General features: G+C 43.8%; 1 protein-coding gene across 1 annotated transcript in view; it reads right to left on the bottom strand.

Annotated features, from left to right (window-relative positions):
• Positions 1 to 18,763: 18,763 nt before the first annotated feature.
• The window catches only part of KCNH5 (potassium voltage-gated channel subfamily H member 5), a gene marked incomplete at its 3' end in the record, with an annotated part of 150,036 nt that continues 148,684 nt past the window's right edge, over positions 18,764 to 20,115 (bottom strand). Inside the window, exon 11 of the mRNA XM_084207176.1 lies at positions 18,764 to 19,711. Within this exon, the coding sequence (XP_084063302.1) occupies positions 18,764 to 19,711 (948 nt within the window). The remainder of the gene's footprint in view (positions 19,712 to 20,115) is intronic.

The following is a 20,115-nucleotide window of genomic DNA, read 5'->3' on the forward strand; positions in this document are numbered from 1 at the left end:
CACTTTGCTTCATTTGTTTGGGATTTCCTTGCTCAGCGTGAAAAGATGTGATTAGATCAAGGAAACATGAGCTGGTTGTTGTAGCCCTGTTCCAGCAGCTTGTTTTGGCTCTCCACCAGGGTTTGAAAGGAACACACAAGTGCAAGCCTGAGGAAGCAAGGCACAGGTCTGAATCCTCTCAGCACAGGGTGAGGTGATCACTCTCATCACTGAGGTGATTCTGCAGCAAGGGCAATGTGGGAGCTCCCAGGAGCTGCGCCCAGCTGGGCAGGCAGCTGGAGTGGACCATCAATTAGCAGAGCCAGCAGGGGTGTGCTCTTGTATTTGCATTCCCCCCAGACCAAGGCAGGAATGATGCATCAGACTCCATGTTCTCAGAAGGCTAATTTATTACTTTATTATAATATATAATATATAATATATAATATATAATATATAATATATAATATATAATATATAATATATAATATATAATATATATTGTATATTGTATATAATATATTATATGTTATATATTATATACAATATACAATATATAATATTAAAGAATACTATACTATACTAAAGAATACAGAAAGGACACTTACACAATGCTAAAAAGTTAATAATGGAAACTCCTGACTCTTTCCAGAGTCCTGACACAGCTTGGCCCTGGTTGGCCAAAGAGTCAAAACAACTCACAGCAGAATGCAATGAAACAATCACCTGTGGGTGAACAATCCCCAAACACATTCCACATGAGCAAAACAGAGGAGAAGCAAATGAGATAGAAATTGTTTTCCTTTTCTTTGAGGTTCTCAGCTTCCCAGGAGAGAAATCCTGGGTGAAGGGGTTTTTTTCAGAGAATGTGAATTTCACAGTGTGCAACTGGGTGTGCAGGAAAAGCCCCTGTGGTGATGGAGAACCTCAGACTGGAAACCTGGGCTGCAATGTAGGCTGAAATTGCTTTCTCAGGATAAGGCTGGAGACTTCCACTGTGAGGGAGGAATTACCAAGACACCTTAGCCATCTCTAGGGAGAAGTTACACAAGTACTGAGTCCTCAGTGGTTTTGTAACAAACAGCCCAACAAGCTCATCTTCCTTTGGTGGATCCCCAGCCAGAAGGGTGGAGAATTTGCTGTTTTCTGCAGCTGAGCACAGAACAACCTGCACCTCTCAGCAGTGCCAGGGTAATGCTGACTTTGTGCAGAAAGGCTCAGCTGAATGTTGTGTGCTGCCTGTTTGGGGAGCAGGCTTTCATATGTGCCACGTGGTAAATGAACCCTGGCATTGCCCAGGACCTTGCAGGTGAGTTTTGCCCTGCCCTGGGAGAAGAGGAGGGGCTGCACCACCCACCCAGGCTGGCACAGTGTTCTGGCAACATGGCAAACAAACCCCACAGAGATGTGATGTAAACTGCTTCAAGATGGGTTAGAAACAGGAGCTGCAAATGCCAAACCTGGGACAAATCATGTGAAACGTGCAAAGTGAAGAGATATTCACAAAGCAGCAGCCCTGAGAAAGCCCTGCTGAGCAGCCTGTTTAAACCCCAAATTGATTATCTGAGTAATAAAAGTTCTTGTAGCCAAAATACGGAGCAAAAGCAGGAGGGCAGCAGGCAGGGTGCTGTAACCAGAGGCTGGGAGCACTGCTGCTCTCTGGGGGCCCTGGGACCAAAGGTTTGTAGTTATTTGCTGGGATGCTTTGCCAGATCAGAGTCTCCAAGAACAGATGGGATTTATCCATGCAAAAGCATGCACCTGCCTCTCTGTGAGGCCTCATTTACAACAAGAGAGGAAGAGATGCTCATTGCAGCATGGCTCATCTGACCTATCTACATGTTCTGTTTCAAGAAAAAGTTTTACTCAAGGAAATTCTGGGGCAGGATCATCTTCTTCTCTCTCCTTCTCTCTTTCTACAGGTGTTGCACAAATCTTTTGTCTCTTACCCTGGGCAGTACCTGTGTTAATGAGCTCTGCTGGGCTCCAGGTGAGCAGGTCAGGGCTGAAGAGCCCAGGGTGGAGCTGGACATGGCCTTAAACAGAAATGGGAGCACAGAAGAACCTTTTGGGGTGAAACCCCAGTTCAGCAGGTCACCAGGACAGCAGCACTGGCAGCATGTTGGGCTTGGGCAGTGTCCTCTCTGTGACTCCAGCCCAAAGGTTTGGCATCGATTTTTAAAGTATTTGAAAGGCCTGAAAGGTTCTCTGCACCTTGCTGCTAATGAGATTTCAGTGTAAAATAAAAGGAACATTGTCTAACCCAGATTAAACTTGCTCCTGAGTTATTTTTAGCTTGCCTAAACTCTTTCAACCCCTTTGGTAAAACTCATCAAAATTCATCTCTACTAAAAGGATGTAACTTCAAAGAAGGCATATGCATTAAATGTCAACATGCTTTACTCATTATAAATTACAGTATCATTAAATCTAACATGAGTTAAATGGGAAAGATTTAATTTCACTATCTCTAAAATGAAGGCTTTTTAGCATGGGAATAAAATTTTCTTTTAAAAATGATTTTAAAGTAAAAGGGAGAACAGAAGGTTTATTTTACATGTTATCATATTTGTATTAAAAAACAAAAGCAAAAATGCAGCACCCCATTGTTCTGAGGAAGATGTGGCAGTAGTAGCTGACTTCTGCTCATTTTACAACCCTCTTTTTGGATACACTTCTAATTTAAACTGTGGAAACTGAAAAGGTTCCTTTAAAACTGGTTGTCATGGTTATAAAATCCCGAAAGAAATTATGTGCGTCTGCATCTGCTGAGGGAAACATTTATGGCATGATTTAGCAGAGGGGGGGCAAGCAGCCACCCACCACAACCCATTTTCAGACTTGCTTATTACATTACTCAAATTAATTTATCTCCCTCCCCAAAAAGGCACGGGAAGGATTCTCACACATTTTTCACTGCATGCGGTTCATTAGCAAATATCATATGGTGAGGGGTTAGCTCTTTCAAGTTCTAAGAGGTTGGGGGGTTTTTGTTTGTTTGTTTTCTTTAGTTGTCTTTGTTTCAAGCAAGCTTATCTAGAAATATAGAGTGTGCTAGACTGCCAGCATACAGTTGCTGTCACAATTGATGTCTTGGATCTCTTCCATTCTTTTTCCTTTCCCTGATACAGCCAGAAAGTCATCTGGCCAGAATAAAAAGCCAGGCTGAATGCTGCAGGTCAGACTGGCCTGAACAAATGTCTGCATTTCTGCATGGAGCTCAAAAGGATAAAGCAAAGGACAAGAGGAAAAGAAAGCTAAAGAAGAAGAAAAAAAAAAAAAAAGAGAGAGAAAAGGAAAGAATAAAGGGAAAGTGAAGAGGGAAATGGAAAGAGGCATCACCTTACTGAAGGAAGAATAAGTCTTCTGTGAAGCCACTGCACTTTCATATGCTCCCAGGACAAAGCTGACCAACCTGTTGAAACTCTGGGTTTATTAGAAATGAGTCTGTGTGGAGTCAGGCCTCCTCTCTCACAGGGATGCAGAAGTCTGCTCATGGCTTAGGAGGTTTGGAACATTTCGTTTTTCACTAAGAAAAGCTGACTGCATAGACAATCAAAAAATTACAATTGAAAGGCTGAGGTAGCATTTTTTAATCTTTAGGGTGAGTGATCTGTTGACTGCAGGAAATCTGTGCTGTTCCTGGCCCTGTTAATGTAAATAGCAGATAAGGATGATGAGGGCATTTTAGATAAACAATACCATTTGTGTTATTGGATTGTGAGCCTCAAATGGGATTCAGTCTCCTTATAACCATTGATCCAGGGCTTTTCCCATCTGAAAACTTCTGGTGGAGAAGGAAGTCTCAAGCATGAAGCAGAACCCTTGTGAGAAAGTTTGGAATATAACAACAGGCTGAGGTACTTCTGAAAGGCTGTGGATATTCTCAGACTCCTTGACTTTCTCCCACCCATGAAATTAGGGGTGTCATTCTTCACTCTTCTGTTTCTGTGAGAAATTATTTCAATTGAACATTTTCTACACTCCTGATGGAAGCCCTTAATTGATGGCACCTGAATGGAAGAATATAAGAAACTGCAGAAGAGGGAAATCATCAGGGGCAGAATTCTTCTTCTCCAATCCTCTTGCCTCCTCCCTTCACATCTCAACAAACAAAACCTTGCCATTGGTGTTGAATCCTTTATGTGACTTCTGAATGTTCATGTGTTCATGATCACAGATTTGGAGTTCCTCTTGTTGCCTGTTAAGTGAAAGATGTGCTTTCCCATGTCTGCCCTGCCTAGCTCCTCACTCTGATGCTTCCTGATGGCTGCAATAAACCTGAGCACAGGCAGGCAGCAGAGCTGCATCCATCCAGCTCCCTGCAGCTCTTCCCACTTCCCTCCTGCCTCACCTGCAGGCTACTGCCAAGCTCTGGAGTCGTGGGGCTGAGGGCTTTGAATGTTACAACACACACACACATATATATGTACATGAAAAACAGATAAATATGCCCAAATTCTCCTCCCATGTTGAATAATGCCTTCTTTGCAGTCCTAGAGCTCACACAGAGATGTGCTTTTCTTTGAGTAGTGTCTATATCACTGATTTATAATCCTGTAAGTAGATAAGACTGATTAATCCCTCATTTCTCTCTGTCCATCTATTTCTCATCTCAGTTCTTTTCTTTCCCAATATTTATTTACCTAGCAGGAAATAAATTGATTCAACCTATTTCCTCATCCTATCTTTCTTATTTCTCTGCTAGTTATTAGCAGACAGACTCAGCACCCTGTGGGAGGGTCCCCCCTGCCCTCTGGGTACCTTTGGAGCAGCAGTCTCACCTGCTCTCAGCTGGGATGGATCCCTACATCCTTCTGCTCTCCCCAGGGGCTGATGACAGCCTGCTTCAGTGCAATCAGATTAATTTGGAACTATGGAGAAAATGTCACAGGATTACCTAGGGGAGGGAGGGCAGAGGTTCATTAAATTGGTCAGTCCATCTTCCTGCCCATCAGTGGCACTCCCTGGCAGGGCACACTCCAGCTCTGCTCCAGCCATGTGTCCTGAGTGCCTGGTGATGCGCTGCCAGCCTCGATGGTGCTCACAGCCAGCACCTGCCCAGGTCAGGAGCTCTCAGAGCCACTCCTCCTGGGCTCTGCCCTGCTGCCTGCCCACCCTTCCTCCTGCTGTGCTCCCCTCTGTGAGCACCACAGACAGCTCCTGCCAAGGAAGGTGCAGAGCAGCAGTAATCCCTGCAGCAGCACTTGTGGAGGAATCCTCCCTGGGACAGCTTTGCTGCTCTTTGGGAATGTCACCTCAGTGCCTCTGTCCCGTGCTGCCCACGCACAAACATCCCTCTCAGGCTTGCAGGACCACCCTGCTCATGCTTGAAAGTGATGATTTATAAATTTCCTCTAGTGCAACCAAGTGAGCAAGAGGCTTTACTCAGACAGACCTGGCTAGATGGAAATTATTGATCGGGAAAAGGTCTCAAAGTGTCTAGAAAAATAGCTGGCACCAGTGGCATGCCTCTCTTTATCCATTTCTGAGTTGTGCTTTGCAAAAGTTCAGGTGGCTCTTGATGTCTGGCTCAATTTGTGCCCTGAACTGAGCAGCTGTTTTATTTCTGTGCAGACAGAGAATTTTCAGTGCTGAAGAACTTGCTTGGTCCATCTTCATTACGTCACTTAATCAGATGTGTAAGATGATCATTTTAGCCTCATTCTCTGCCAAATAACAGAATCACAGAAGGGTTTGGGCTGGAAGGGACCTTAAAGCTCATTCAGTTCCACCTCCTGCCGTGGGCAGGGACGCCTCTCACCATGCCAGGCTGCTCCAAGCCCCATCCAGCCCAGCCAGTGTAACATCACTGGGAAAAATTAGGAAAAACTTCTGTAAGAAAGGTGCCTGTAAAAGGTGCTCTGATGTGAGGAGGGAGCTGGACTGAACTAAAGCTCTGTCTCTGCCCTGTGCTCCTGCCCTGTGTTGGCTTGTACATGTTGTTTATATCTGGATCCTGAATCAGGAGTAGCCTGGAGATGGAGTAGCCTCCATCAGCCATGGAGAATAAATCTTCATCCTGGTGTGTTGGATGATGCTCTCCTAAAGGGATTGAGATGTGCATATACTAACTTGTTTCCCTGGCTCCACAGGGCCTGTCTAGGCAGAGGTTATGAGCACAGGCAAAGCATTCTGCAAAGCAAAATGGGTACCCCGGGGCCTCGGAAATTTTGGTGACTGATCCTGCGCTTTGGAGAGCATTCTTTCCACTGCAGGTTCCAATGCAAACCCTGTCTGGGGTTGTGGAAGGAATCTGGGATCTGGTGAGGGCTCATCCCATGGATAGTGACAGGAGTTGCCAGCTTGCTCAAGCACAGCTGCAGGACCCCACAAACCAGTGCTGTCAGCCAAATCAGCTCCTGCAAATAAATCCATTCTTGCTCCATAGCCCATCCTGACAGCTCCTTTCCAGCAAGGCTCCCAGGGCTGGGATGAACAGCCTTGACACTCTCCCAAATGCACACTTGGAAGAAGCTGCTGTGCTGGTGCTGCCAGCTCCCAGTCTGGCTAAAGCCAACCCCAATTACAAAAGACAAGCAGCAGGAGCAGTCCCTGACACTGTTTTCTTCAGCAGTGGAAATTATGGCCTGTTCTAGCAGGGTTTGAAGGCTTTTGCCTGCTCTCCCTCCTGTGCTGAGCCCAGGGTCTCCTCACCCCAGCTGAGGATGCTAAGAGTAGTCTCAGAGACTAAAAAAAAAAAAAATAAAAGCTCCCCAGTGAATATTTTACACCATAAATTAAAGAAGTTTTCTGCACCTGTCTTTATAGATGGCAAAACCTTCCTGTGGACACCAAGATTTGGGGGCTTTATCCTCAAACTGAATTGATGACACTGTCTCTCACACCCAGACACCATTCCTGGCTGGGACAAAACCTGTAGGCTCTGGTCAAAGCCACTTGCAAGGGAATGTAAAAACCTCCACCAATTCCACATGCTTTGGTTTCTGCACTGAAGGAGCCCCAAAGCAACAGTGGTTTCAAACACAGGTCAGCAATGTTGTGTGTGTTTGTGCCAAAAAATCTCTTGTACCTTGGCACAGGCAGTTCTTTTGGGAATGCATTTGTAACCAAGCTAATGATGCAAGAAGCAAAGGGAACCATGTCTTAGAAATTATTTAAATTTCCAAGTGAAACACTTCTGCCTCTATCCCACTGTCCTTCAAATCTTCATTTTGTATCTGCAGTGTAATTTTTTTGAAGCAAGGTTACCCATTTGCAGCAAATAAAATGGAACATTTTATGAACAAAAGGTTATAAGAAAATACTTATTTTCTACTTAGATAAAGTATTCCCTCTTCAGCCTGATTTGCTTGGGAGAGGGAATTAGATGCTACAGAAGTTTTATGGATGAGGTATCTGTGACCAGCTCAGCTTGATTTATTTCCTATTGTCTTCAGGCTAACGAGGAGGAGGGTCAAGAACTGTTCCTATTGTCCTGTAGAGAAGCTCCATTGTACCAATAGATTTATGTATCTCCCTCATCCCCAAACCACCTAAAAATAAGATTATGTTTTGCTCATTAATCTCAACAAATTGTGTTCTGCTTTGGTCAGGAAAGAGCTATGGCTTTTATGGTGCTCAAGAAAAGTAAGGACACAAACACTTAAGGTCAATAAAATGCACTTTTTATTCTGTATCAATGAAAATATAGCCACATGTAAATAAAGACGTGTGGAAAAAAAAAAAAATCAACATTGATCCTCCCTGAAGAAGTACAGTTCATTGTGCTAAAACCCATTTTCCTTTGGGTTAGAAACAGTTGTCTGCCAATGCTTTAAAGTGACCCACGATTTTCCTTGTTGTTGAATTTTAGCAAACAGAAAAGTGCAACAAGAAGCTTCCTACAGATAAACCAATTTCCCCCGAGCACACACGGCAACGTCCAGGGGTGACAGCAGAGTCACAACCAACAAAAGCACTCCCAAGCCTTCCTCCTGGGCAGCACACACGTGGCCAAGGGAGCATCCACTGCACAAACTGATGTGTGATTTCCAGCTTAAGATGGTCCTTCCTCGATGCAATTCCGGATTGCTTTGCAGGTTTCAGATATGGTAGCAGAGATGCATTCCTCTCATAGCTGTTCACTTTCAAACGCTTTATTTTTCTTCTTTTTTTTTTTCTCCTCTAGGTTTTTATAAGCTTCCTGCTGTCAAAACACAGTTCTCAATTGCTTTTGTAGAAATAATCCTGAAAGGCAGAGGCATTTAAAATCCTCCCAAATCCTCAGTATATTAACAACAGCAAAAAAGATAGCTGGGCTGTTCAAAAATATTGTCGGGAACATGAATGTCATTTGCATTGGCTAGTGTACAAAGAGCAGCAAGTAGTAACAAAAGAAACATCACCCCAGCAATAACCCTTTCCCCCAATTTCTTCCTTGCAAAAAAAAGAATTTTCTCAAAATACTTTTCCTCCCCACAGTCCCGTGTCTGTGAATCACATACATTCAAAAGCAGCAGTCACTCTGTAGATCAGGTTTTCCAACATGAGCTTTTAAAACCAGTTGTTTTGCCCAACTTCTCCACGAGGGTTGCACAAACACAATTATACCAGCTGGTGCTTTTTCAGCTAATGGGACACCTTGAAACTTGAACAGAAAAAGTAAAGACCTCAGGGTAAAAAAAAAAATAATAATAAAAATAGGATTTAAAGCTCACTATGCTTTCAAAGTCATGCTAATGTTCATGGAAGGATTCCCACAAGCAAGGGATTAGTCCCTGTTAGGTGCTTGAGGGTGGAGAGAGACACCACAGCACAAATGTGCCACAAATGTGGGGTGGGGAGTGCTGAGCTGGTGATACAAGGGAAGGAAAAAAATGCACATTACAATTTCAGCAGAAAAAAAAAATAAATAGAATAAATAGAAGGCGGGTTATGCCAAGGTGGGGTGCTCAGCACAGCCCCATGGGTACCTGGTGAGGGCAGGCTGGTTTTTAGGTTCAACATCTCTGTGCAGGCTTGTACAGCAGCTCCTGCTCAGTTTAGTTCTGTTGTCATTTTGGGGGAGGGGGGTGGGGGAAGCCTAAGGAAAAAAACCTAGAAAAACAGTACAACAGTACAATGTTTTGACTGTAATGAGGTCCCCTGCGATGACAATTCATTAAAAAATAATCTCCCCCTGCCACTAATTGTGATTATTCTGTGAGCATGCTCCTACCAGGATACTCCTGCAAAGCTGAGGGTGCACAGATCATGCCCACCCCTTGTCCCTCTTTCTTCCCAGTATAAATTCCCTAGATTTTTCTTCATTTGGGAGTCTAGGATGACAAGTTGCCTAAATGTGTGGGAACTCATAAGCATATCAAAGGGATGGGGGAGGCAGGGGAGGAAGCCTAAAACCCATGTGTCCCTCACAGAGCCAGGATTTCAGCCTTCAAAGCCTGGGCTGGGCTGGGGGCTACACCTCAGGACCCCCCCACAAGCTGCCCCTTCCCTGCTCTGCTCCAGGTGTGGACACGAACAGGACCAAAAAGTTGAGCACATCTGCCCACAGCTGGATCAGCAATGCTCAGATGGAGGGCTGCATGGCAGGATTCAGCCTCACAGCACCTGGTGCTCAGCCCCTTGTCTTTGTCATCATCTCTCTCTGTGGTAGCAATAATAGCTTTATTTTTAACTGTGCTTCTCCCCAGAGAGAGTTTGCACAGCTTATGTACGTATCTGGCTTGTGCAAGGATATTCTAGACAGTCATGAATTTTGAGCAGTTACTTTGGATGGAAATTACTGACAGTTCAGACACCAAGAATGTGCCTTTTGGATTCCAATATGTGTTAATTAAAAAGTGCCCTTTCCCTGATCAGGTCAGCTGATTTTTATGGCAATCCACCTTGCTGTCCCAATCCTCAAAGACATCCTCTACATTTCTGCATTCAGCATGCAGCATTTAGTAGGGCATGAAATCTTGGACCCATTTGCATTAGACAAGGGCCTGAAATTAAAATTCTATTACCCACAGTTCTCAGTTTTGAGAAAGCTCAGCCCACGCTGGGACTCAGTGTCCTGGTCCCTCTGCACGAACTGGGTTAGAGAAATTAATGGAAAGACTTCCACTGACCTTAGAAGGAATATTTACACAAGATGCTCAAAGCTTGAAAATATTTACCTCCAAAACTGAGAACACAATTTAGAAGATCTGCTGAGATCACTTTACTGAACCACTCAGTCACTGGCTGGTATTTAAGCAGGACATTAAAAAATCTGCTCTTGCTACAATTCTTATTAGCATATTATTTCTTCTGAACACAAACAGCAAAACAGATCATTACCTCATTAAATCTGCTGATGCAACATCACTTAATCAATCTCCCCATTTCTACAATTTGCTAGCCTAATGATCTAGGCAAGAAAAAAAGGGAGGAAGGAAGGAGAGAGAAAGAGAAAAGATATAAACAAACAAATAAGCAAGGAAAACACTGCATTTCATTGTGGAAAATATCCTGCTTCATATTATGTAGCTTTCAAAGCACAAAAATTAACTCAAGATACTCAGCTACACCTGCACATAAAAGCCCAGGCAAGTCTCTATGCAGAAGAACAGTCAATGGGTATGTAAGGTTTATGAAGCATATCATGTCCTAATTCATGTGAGGGTGGTTGGCAGGACTAATGGGATTTTGTTACATAAACGGTGCTGATAAGGCATTGGAGCTTTAAACAGTTAGCAAGAGTATTTTTATGGCTGGCATGTTTTCCAGACAAGATGTGGTGAACCTTTACCTCTGCTTGCAGCCCCACAAGCTGCCCCACATCCCTTACAGGGCTGCAGATCTCTTAAAGGGCAAATAATCCACAATCAATGACAAGGAAGGGGGGGAACCAAGCTGCCCTAGGAGAAATGCTGCAGCACAGCTTTAGGAGCATCTCTGAATCCCTGTGAAACCAGGGGCAGGGGGAGGCTGACACTGAGGTCAGCTGTGAAATGTGCTCGTGGAAGGGAAATTGTGCCAGCTATTACATGGTTTGTGTGCAAGTTTTCTGGGAAAGCTCATTAGCCAGTTGTGCCTTCCACAGAAATGTGCCACAGCTCCTCTTGTCTGAGTGCAGGGATTTTACTGGGACAGCTGAAAGGAACATTTACAGACCTGCTTTGCACTTCAATGCTAATGAGCTTTTCCACTGGTATCAATAAATTCTCCTGCTCACAAGTTTAGCATTCCTTTGGCATGCACTGCCAGATAAATCCTTTATTGTCTTTCTGGTAGCTTGCCCAATTCCCACCAGGCAGATTTTTAAAACCCAAATCCTGCCTTATTGCTGGCTACTGCCTCTCTCACCTGATAAATTCAATTTACCACTTGATAGAATTAGGCAGTTGGTGGCCCTCAGCCCTTCCTTTAAATAGAAAAGAGATGTGTCTGGGAATCTACAGACCATCAACAGGCAGCAGGAAGGGTTGGGAGGTGCCATTACATCCTTGCACCCATTATCCTTTTCTAAAAGTCCCATGGTGGGAGGATCCTGCAGAATAAAACCCTGTGATTGATTTCGGGAGAAGGATGTTCACACTCACCTATTGAAGACCTCAAAGGGATGAGTTCTGAACATGCACTGAGTGCAGTGGGGTTGTTGGTATTCAAAAAGTTGGGTATAAACAACTAGCTGAGGTGATATTTCAGCTCTGAAATTTTAAGGTACAACCTGACTGAGCTTGTTTGTAATGCCAGGACTCCTAATTATACCTAAAATAAAATAAAATTAAAAAAAAAAAGAAACTGTTGCCAAATAGCATTTGGTGATTCGAGTGAAGAAGGCAGTAATTAATCCTGCAGGGACAACAGAGGACTAATTAGAAGCAGAGCAGAAATTTTGTTTTTCTTTAGAAAAAAGAAAGCCTTTTTCCATGAGAGCTTAGATAAAACACCCAATTTACAAACTGAATGGTGACCTCCAACTAATGGTCCTGGCAGCAGCTTTGGATGCAACTGAATTCCCAATGATTAGTCAGAAAGTGCCTTTTTTTTTTTTTTTTTCCTTTTTCTAGGAAATAAAAGTGGTGACAGAGAAAAAAGGTGGAACATGTCAGGAAACTCTACTGAAAACAAGTCCAGAACAGGAAAGTGCCTGCATGTCTTGGCATAGGACACGTGGAGAAGCTGAGCAGAGCCCCCCTAGGTTTGCCTGAGGAAATACAGAGAAATTTCACTATTGCTACATGGCACTGGTTCAAATTGCTGCTAGGGCTGAAGTTCACCCAAAGTGTAACTGGAGTAGAGATGGTCACACACATGGCAGAAGCTGGTGTCTCAATCCAGTTCCCCTTCTCAAAGGGGCTCATAAAAACCCACAAACACCCCAGTCCCTGCCATTCCATGGAACACTGTGCTACAAAAGGGCCACAAATTAATAAAATAAAATTAAATAAAATGAAATGAAGGTTTGATTAATAAAACAATGCCCTGAGAATGACAGAAGCCTTGCCCTGTTATTCCTGTTTAATTTGGAGACTTGTTGCTAAGCCACAGATTGGAAAGGATTTTGTGAGTAACCCTGTGAACCATCATAGAGATTGAGGAGGTTACAGAGTCTGGGAAAACATCTAATAACAGAGCCAGGTGTAAACCTTTGGATGTGCCTTGACAAGCAGGGAATAAGCCTGGGAATGGGGCTTGGGCAGACCCTAAGAATGTGCCCAGACCCCATGGATGTGCCCAGACCCTTTGGAGAAGCCCAGGCCTTTTCATCAATGGTGTCCACACATTGAGGAGCAGCCTGAATCCAGAGGGATGAAAACCCAGAGGGATGAAAATCACCTCCAGATGCAGCCACTAATGAGAAACCTGCACATTTCCTACAGCCTTGGATGTGCACTTTGCCAGGGCAGCACTGAAAACCAGCTCAAATGCTATTGATATTTTGATGGCATTTTCAGACACTGTAATCACCTTTCACTGGGCTGGGGAAGAGGCTGGAAGAGGGTGTGGGTGTTGTTGATGTATCCATATCAGCCCACTGCTTCCAGAAACTGCATAGTCACCGAGACATTATTCTCAGTGTTTGGCACCAAGTGTGGATTTTAGCTGATGCCCGACTAAATGCTTAATTTATTTCTATGCCATAGTTTTAGAATATGCCAGATTTCTCTGCTGTCTGTTTGATGAGTATTGGCTCTCACAGCTATTATCTGGAAAATTGGCAACATGCTCCTCCGCATGGTATTTAAACTGAAAACCAGAAAAAAAATAGGACATCACTAAAAACCTTCAAATTTTACCTCCTGTTTGTGCTATTAAAATCTACAAAATCACCAAATGATAAAACAGAACTTGGGACTTTCTGGAAATCACTTGGTCCAACCCCCTCTGTTCATTGCAGGGCCAGCTGCAAATCCAGGATCCATACACTGATGCTACATAATTTAGATACTCTGTGCCCCTTTCCAACAGGATTTTGGGATACTGGAAGAGCTTTGGCTCTCCTGAAGCGTTTTCCCCTAACAGTATATTTTTGAGTATCCTTTAATGGACTTTCCCTGTCACCCCAGAAAAGTCTGCCAGCCTCATCCTGTCCTGGAACAGGGAAGGCTGAGCCCAACCTAGCACAAAATCCTTTTTATAGGGCTTTTAATTAAGGCTAATTGATGTATTCATGGCAGACAGCCAGACACAGAGTTGGTGCACACCAGTAGTCTCAGATTGTGGGCCAAACAAGCTTGCATCTCCAAGAAGAAAATAACAAAGAAAAGAACCTATCTGCTTTATAGAAAACAGATCAAAAGGTTTGTGAGAATACTGCCTCAGATTCCTGGTTCCACGTGCCATGCACCAGGGGGCTGATTAGCATAATATAAGAAATAAATACAATTTATTCAGCATGGCTTGGTCAAGCCCTTTTTAAATGCTTCTGCTATTTGAGTGTACAAAATCAATATGTGCCTTCTTGTGCAACTGTGCACTACAAGGTCAATTTTCTGCCTGGCAAAATGCACCCTCTAAGGATGATTTTAGTTTGTTTGTCATTTGTTAGATATCACAGCGCTAATCTTTGCACAATATTCTTTATGTCAGTAAGAACATTCACTGCTTCTCTGCCAGAAGAAATGTGGACTTTGTCGGTTTTAGCTCCATTCAGCACTTTGCTTTAAGAACATATTTCATTTGAAAATGTACCATAGCATATTAAACCAAATAAAACATGTAGAGATCGTGTTGTCTGCTTGCACCAAAAAAATTAGGGGAGAGTTATAAAAAATATTCCCAGATGTGGAAATCTAGATGGATCAAACTTTTCCTACTACAGCCTATTAAGAGCAATGTTGACAAAACCCATTCAAACCCTCCTCTGCAGGAAAATGGTATTTAAAAACATTTTTTTTAAAAAATAAACCAGGTATCACTTTGACACCACCTCACTTAGAGAAAAAAGTATTTATTTTAAAAGACAATCTGTCCAATTCTGACATCCAAAAAGATAAGCCTGGGTTTTCCAAATGCTCAAAATCCAAGTTAAAAAAAGTGTAAATTTTTCACAATATATCCTTCTATGTCCTCACTCCCAAATTCCATATTAAACCTTTGGCTTTTTTTTTTTTTTTTTTTTCCAGTTCAGGACATCTTTTCCCCCCAAAAGCCTCTAAGCTATTTCATGAGCACAACATCTGTTTTCTGACCCAGGCAATGATGAAGTCTGTGGAACGGTCTCAGTTACTTCCAGGGCAACTGCTCTTGGCTTTGCAAAGAGTACAACATTATTTCTGCAGGTTCCAGTCCTCTGAAACTCTCCTGGGATCCAAAATACATATTAAAGTCTGATCTGGTTATCAGATTCAGCCTTCACACCTGTGCAATAGGGTTACTCTCCATGTGGTGCTAAATGAAGACTGAACTTGAGTCTAGCAACGAGCCCAAACTCAGGTGCAGCATCAAGCCCCTATGGTTGTGCTACTTCTGCAGAACACAGAAAAGAAAAATGGACAAAGCTTAAGTTTGTCACTTCCAGAATCAGCTCTGCTCTAACCCCCATGCCCTGGCAAAGACAGGAAAAAAAAAAAAAGGATTTACAAATACAAATTCAGAAGAACTGAATGCTCACTACAACAATTTTTTTTTTCCAGTAATTATCCTGAAGTGCTGTTCTATCTCTTATATGCAACATTACACAAAAAAAGCTATTAAAAGTACTCTAGTTCATTTGCTTTGGGAAGTGCTTACTTTTCTGTACACATTTTCTGTACACGTTTTATTTTTATGCCAAAGTCCAGAAAGATAAAATCCACTCGTGTGCAGGTAAAATGCTTTGGACACACAAAGCACAGGGAAGGTGCTAAGGATGCTGTTCCCAGCATCTGGCAGGAACATCTGTACAGGTTTTGAGCTCTTCCAGGAAAGGAAAGGAAAGCATGCAGCCAAGAGCTCCCTCCTCATGTGTCACTGCTTGAGCACTGGCCTGGGTGGAAGTGACACCTTGGTGTCCTTATTGCACTTAATGACTAAAGGTGGTTGCTTTCAGTCCAACCTGAACTACAGGACTGTGAATCATGCTTTTTAACAGAAGGAAAGCCCAGTCACTCATCACATCATGCACAACGACATCTCCATGAGGGGACAATGACAACCCCACGGCAGACGAACTGCTGACGGCTCCATGAAGCAACATGTAACGCTCCCAACACAGATTTTAGAGGCAAAGTCCTTCAGAATCGCCCCAGCCATTGCCAACCCCACAAACTGGGCCTCCCCCAGCACACAGAGCCTGGGACAGCCCATCCACAGGCTGTGCCCATCACACACACCACTGCTTTGTGCAAGGTACAAGCTGGTCCCACTGATCTGGCAATGGACAGTGCTGGGATATCAGAGTCAAAGCAGCGCCAGAAACAGACCTGGAGACACTGTATTTGTTTCATGAACTTGGTATTTTACACTATTTAGCCACTCACTACACATTTGAACCACTCAAGCTGCACTTGAATGGTAATAGACATTCTGGGCCTGCCCAAATGATTTTCAAGGTCAGACTAATCCTGTTAACACATTCTCTCATTGTAAAGTGGCACAAAGTTACACCTGACTTGCAAGATAAACCTAAACAGAGATCCCTTTGCATGCCATGCAGTTCTACCTAGAATTAATATCAGTCATAGAGAAAGAAAAGCAGTCTGTCACAAAGGCAGAGGAATGCCATTAAGGCTAAAGCTTTCTAACAAAGCCAACCCCCATTATCCTGCTGTCTCTTTTTCATGCATTCCAGGAATTTTAACAAAGTCTGGCCCCCGGACTGAGCCTGTGTGGCTCAGCTATTCACCAGGCAGCCCTGGGCAGTGGCTGCGCGTCCGTCTTAACCAGCAGACCAAGTCAGGCAAGAACATTCAACACTTGACATCTTGGCACTTAAACTGTACCCACAAGGTCTGTGCAGACTCCTGCAGCAACCCTGTAACTCCCTAACCCCACAACCTCCCCATTCTTTCCGAGTCCCAGGGTGGGACTTGTCACAGGAATGGGAAGTCCTGTTGTTTTGCAGGTGCAGGTTGTTCTTGCAGTCCAAACCACGGCTGCAGAGTCATGGATTTGCACTTGTGTCAGAACAGCAGCTGCAAAATACAGCTGAAAATTCTGACAGAGGCAACTGCAGCTGCAGAGAACTAAAATGAGTGGGTGGTCTGACCACCAGGCTTTGGGAAGAGCTGTCCTCTACTGTGGCTTTTTGTTCTTTCCCTTTTTTTTGGGGCAGAAACAGGACAGAAAAAATTATCATCTCCCAAAAAGCCTCCATAAGTTGACACAACAGAAGCAATGACTTCTCTGGCTTTCTTGTGAGCTTTTGGAGCTCTATGGGTTTGGATTTCACAGTCAAAGATATGTTCATCCTAAGATGTAGATTCCTAATTTCCACTACAGCAAATGATGGTTTGTTTGGGTTTTAGGGATTTTTTTACTTTTTCAGGATGTGATTTTGTTTAGTCTAGTTTTCTAATGTTAAAAATGGATCTAATACTGGTGTGTGTTAGAATGCTCACTAATTATACCCATGTATTTGATATACCTGAATCATAGTGATGCCTTGTGGTACATCCATGTTTTACTCCAGGCACTTTTGAAAACACAGGATCTTGATACAAGAGGTCATTTAAGCTAGAGCCAGGGGGAATCCTTCTCCGAAGGAGCCACTGTGCTCTGCTGGGCAGGCCTCAAACTACACCAGGTAACACCTCTGAAGCTTCAATGGCAATTTCTGCTATGCATCTTGTGTACCTGGATTCAAACCAGTGCAAATGGAGAGGAAAAAACCCTCACCACACTCAGGGGCAGAGTCCAAAAGTCCAGCTCCAAACAAGAGATCAAACAAGATCCAGTGCAAAGCCTGCCCTGCTGCAGCCCTGCAAAGCCAGCAGTTCCAGCCCAGGAGGTGGAGAGGGGGTCTGAGCACAGCCCAAGGCTGGGAGATGCCAATGGGAGTCAGCTAAGAGGGGGGACAGAGCCTCTGACACCAACTGAGGGACTCAGTGACCTGTGGGCACTGCAAGCCTGCTCCTGAAACATGGCCCCTCCATGCACTGAAACCTGCAGGAGCCCAGGGCAGGAGCAGCACTCCAGGCAGGGCTCCATCCCCCCAGCACATCCACCCCTCTCCCAGCCACACATTATCATCCAAGCACCTTGGACTACAGAGAACTGCATCCTGACCAGTTATTGTCTCTCTAAAGGCAGCTGCAGACTGATAAATATCCTCATGAAAGTGAGTGGAGGGGGATTTACTGCAGCCTTTTAACTTCAGGCTTTCAAACCTGCTCCTGTGGTTCCCAAGAAGCTGAACTATGAGTTCAGCTCAACTATGAGTTCTCTCCCTTTCTCAGACCTCGTGCAAAGTCTTTCTGCCAGGGGCAATAGGGGGGACAGGGGGAGAGCAACCTCAACCCCACAAAAATGGGACATGCTAATGAAGATACTGACAGAATTGGACACCACTGAGTGCTGCAAAGAGAATTTACATAATATTATTCTAACAGTTCAGTAAAAATGGCATCAGTAAAAGGAGGCTTTCAAGAAAGAAGATACCCCCAAACACTCAGGGAGTGCAACCGAGAGAGTTTCTGTTAGTTTCATTTTGTTACATAAATCACCATTGTTATTACTCTTATTATTATTATTTCTTACTTACGATGTTAAAAGAGCAGGAGGATACTTGAAATAAAATGCTGTGCATGCACAATACCCACACAAATAAATTCCAGTGATCCACCCTAGCACCAGGCACGGTGCCCTTCCCTGCCCACTGAGCTGAGCCCTCCCTTTAGGAGGAGTAGGGGAATTCATCACCAAATATACAGTATATTATCATGGAATGATACCAGGAAACAAACAATACTAACAGGAGTCTGAACGTGTCCTTCACGTCATATTAATCTACTGTTTAACTCGGCAGAAAAGACAGTGAGGAAATAAAAGCTCAATTCACCCAGCCTGAGATCAAAACTGTCATGGCAATATTGGCAGGTTAGACCCTGATTCTTTAAATAGTACATTGCCTTTGTTAAACAAAAGTCATTCTTTTATTACATAATAGAGATTATAAATAAATGTAAAGTGTGCATGCAGTCAACTGCATATTATACAAGCAATATCTATGTTAATAATTGCTTTCTTTGGCAGGCCAGAATCCAGCTGGACATGCAATATTTACATATCAAAATCCTTGGTGTGTTCAAGTCATATTGGATGCAAGTGAAAATATATATGTATATATATTTACCGTATACACACACATTTTTATATATATATATGTATAAATGTATATATACACCTCTGCATATATACTGTATACATATATACACATAGGTATATGCTAAAAGTGGATTTCATCTTTTTCAGATTCAGGTGATGCAGGCCTTGAAACACTAAAAATATCCTGACAGGGTATCTGGGGAGGGGACTGGGGTGATAAATGAGACTTGGGGGAAGAGAGCTGGGATACGTTCTTTTCAGACAATATTTTTAAAATTTCTGCCACCTGCTTCTCAAGGGCAGCCATCCTACTGCTTAGCAGCTGGATATCTTCTTTGAGTTCGTGCTTGACTTCCTGCAGCGTGGTTTGTAAGGCCTGCTCAGGAATGGGGTAGAAAGGACACCTAGCATCCGCCTGGATGGGGCTGTGCTCCAGGGGGCTGCGAGTCTCACCAGCTTTATCCAAGCGAAGGTCACTTTTTGTGATTCCACTGTCACAAGAGTCTGTTTTCCTCAGGGGGTTTTTATTTACACCATTCTCAGAGTCATTGGACTTGGGGTCGTCGGACAGCAACCCCATGGACTCGGCCTTTGTGACGTTGTTCCAGTCCTCCTTCTTCTCCTCGTGGGCGCCCATGGTGTTCTTCAGCCGGAGCCAGCCCTTCCCGTTCCCGTTCTTCATCCTCATGGGGCTGTTCACCTTGAGGCATTTCTGCTCCCCGTTCCCGTTCGGCTTCAGCTCCATCACGTCGCGGTTGTTCTGCTTCACGGCCTCGCTGCTTTTCATGTAGGCCAGGGTGGTCTGGATGGGCGTGATCTGGGACACGGTGACCACGCTGGTGCCCGTGATGGAGGCCCCGTTCTGCACGCTCCTGCTTTCCACCTGCAGCTGGTTCCGCTCGGGGTCGGCGTGGCTGGAGCCCTGATTGCGCATCTCCTTCTGCTGCTTGAATTTCTGGAAGAGTTTGCGCACGGGGTGGTCCACGGGGATGCTCAGCGTCACCTCGTTCTTCTGGCGCAGGCGCTCCTCTTCCTCCTTCTTGACATCGCTGATCTTCCTGAAGATGATCTGTGGGGGGATAAATCCACAACAGAGTCAGGACCCAAAGGACATCGCATGAAAATAATAATTTGAGATGGGTAAAAAGTCTTGAGAACAGCCATTTCTCTCTTTATTCTTAATTCTGATCTTCCTTTCCATCTTAATTTTTTGTAGTGATTTCAAATGGAGCTGATCAAGACACAGCAATCTCAAGGTTAACCAATACAGATAGGATACTTACACATAAACACACACACTTTCTTAACAGGATACATTAAAAGTGGGTTTCACCTTTTTTCTTGATGCAGAAGATACTACTACTTGAAGAACTAAAAATATCCTGACACCAACAGAAGGAAAGAAACTGAACAAAGAGAAGAAAGCCATTGACAAAGAACCCAAATACTGTGATGCCAACCTACCCATTACTC

This window comes from Fringilla coelebs, assembly GCF_963513975.1.
Source record: "Fringilla coelebs genome assembly, chromosome: 6".
NCBI lineage: Eukaryota > Metazoa > Chordata > Aves > Passeriformes > Fringillidae > Fringilla > Fringilla coelebs.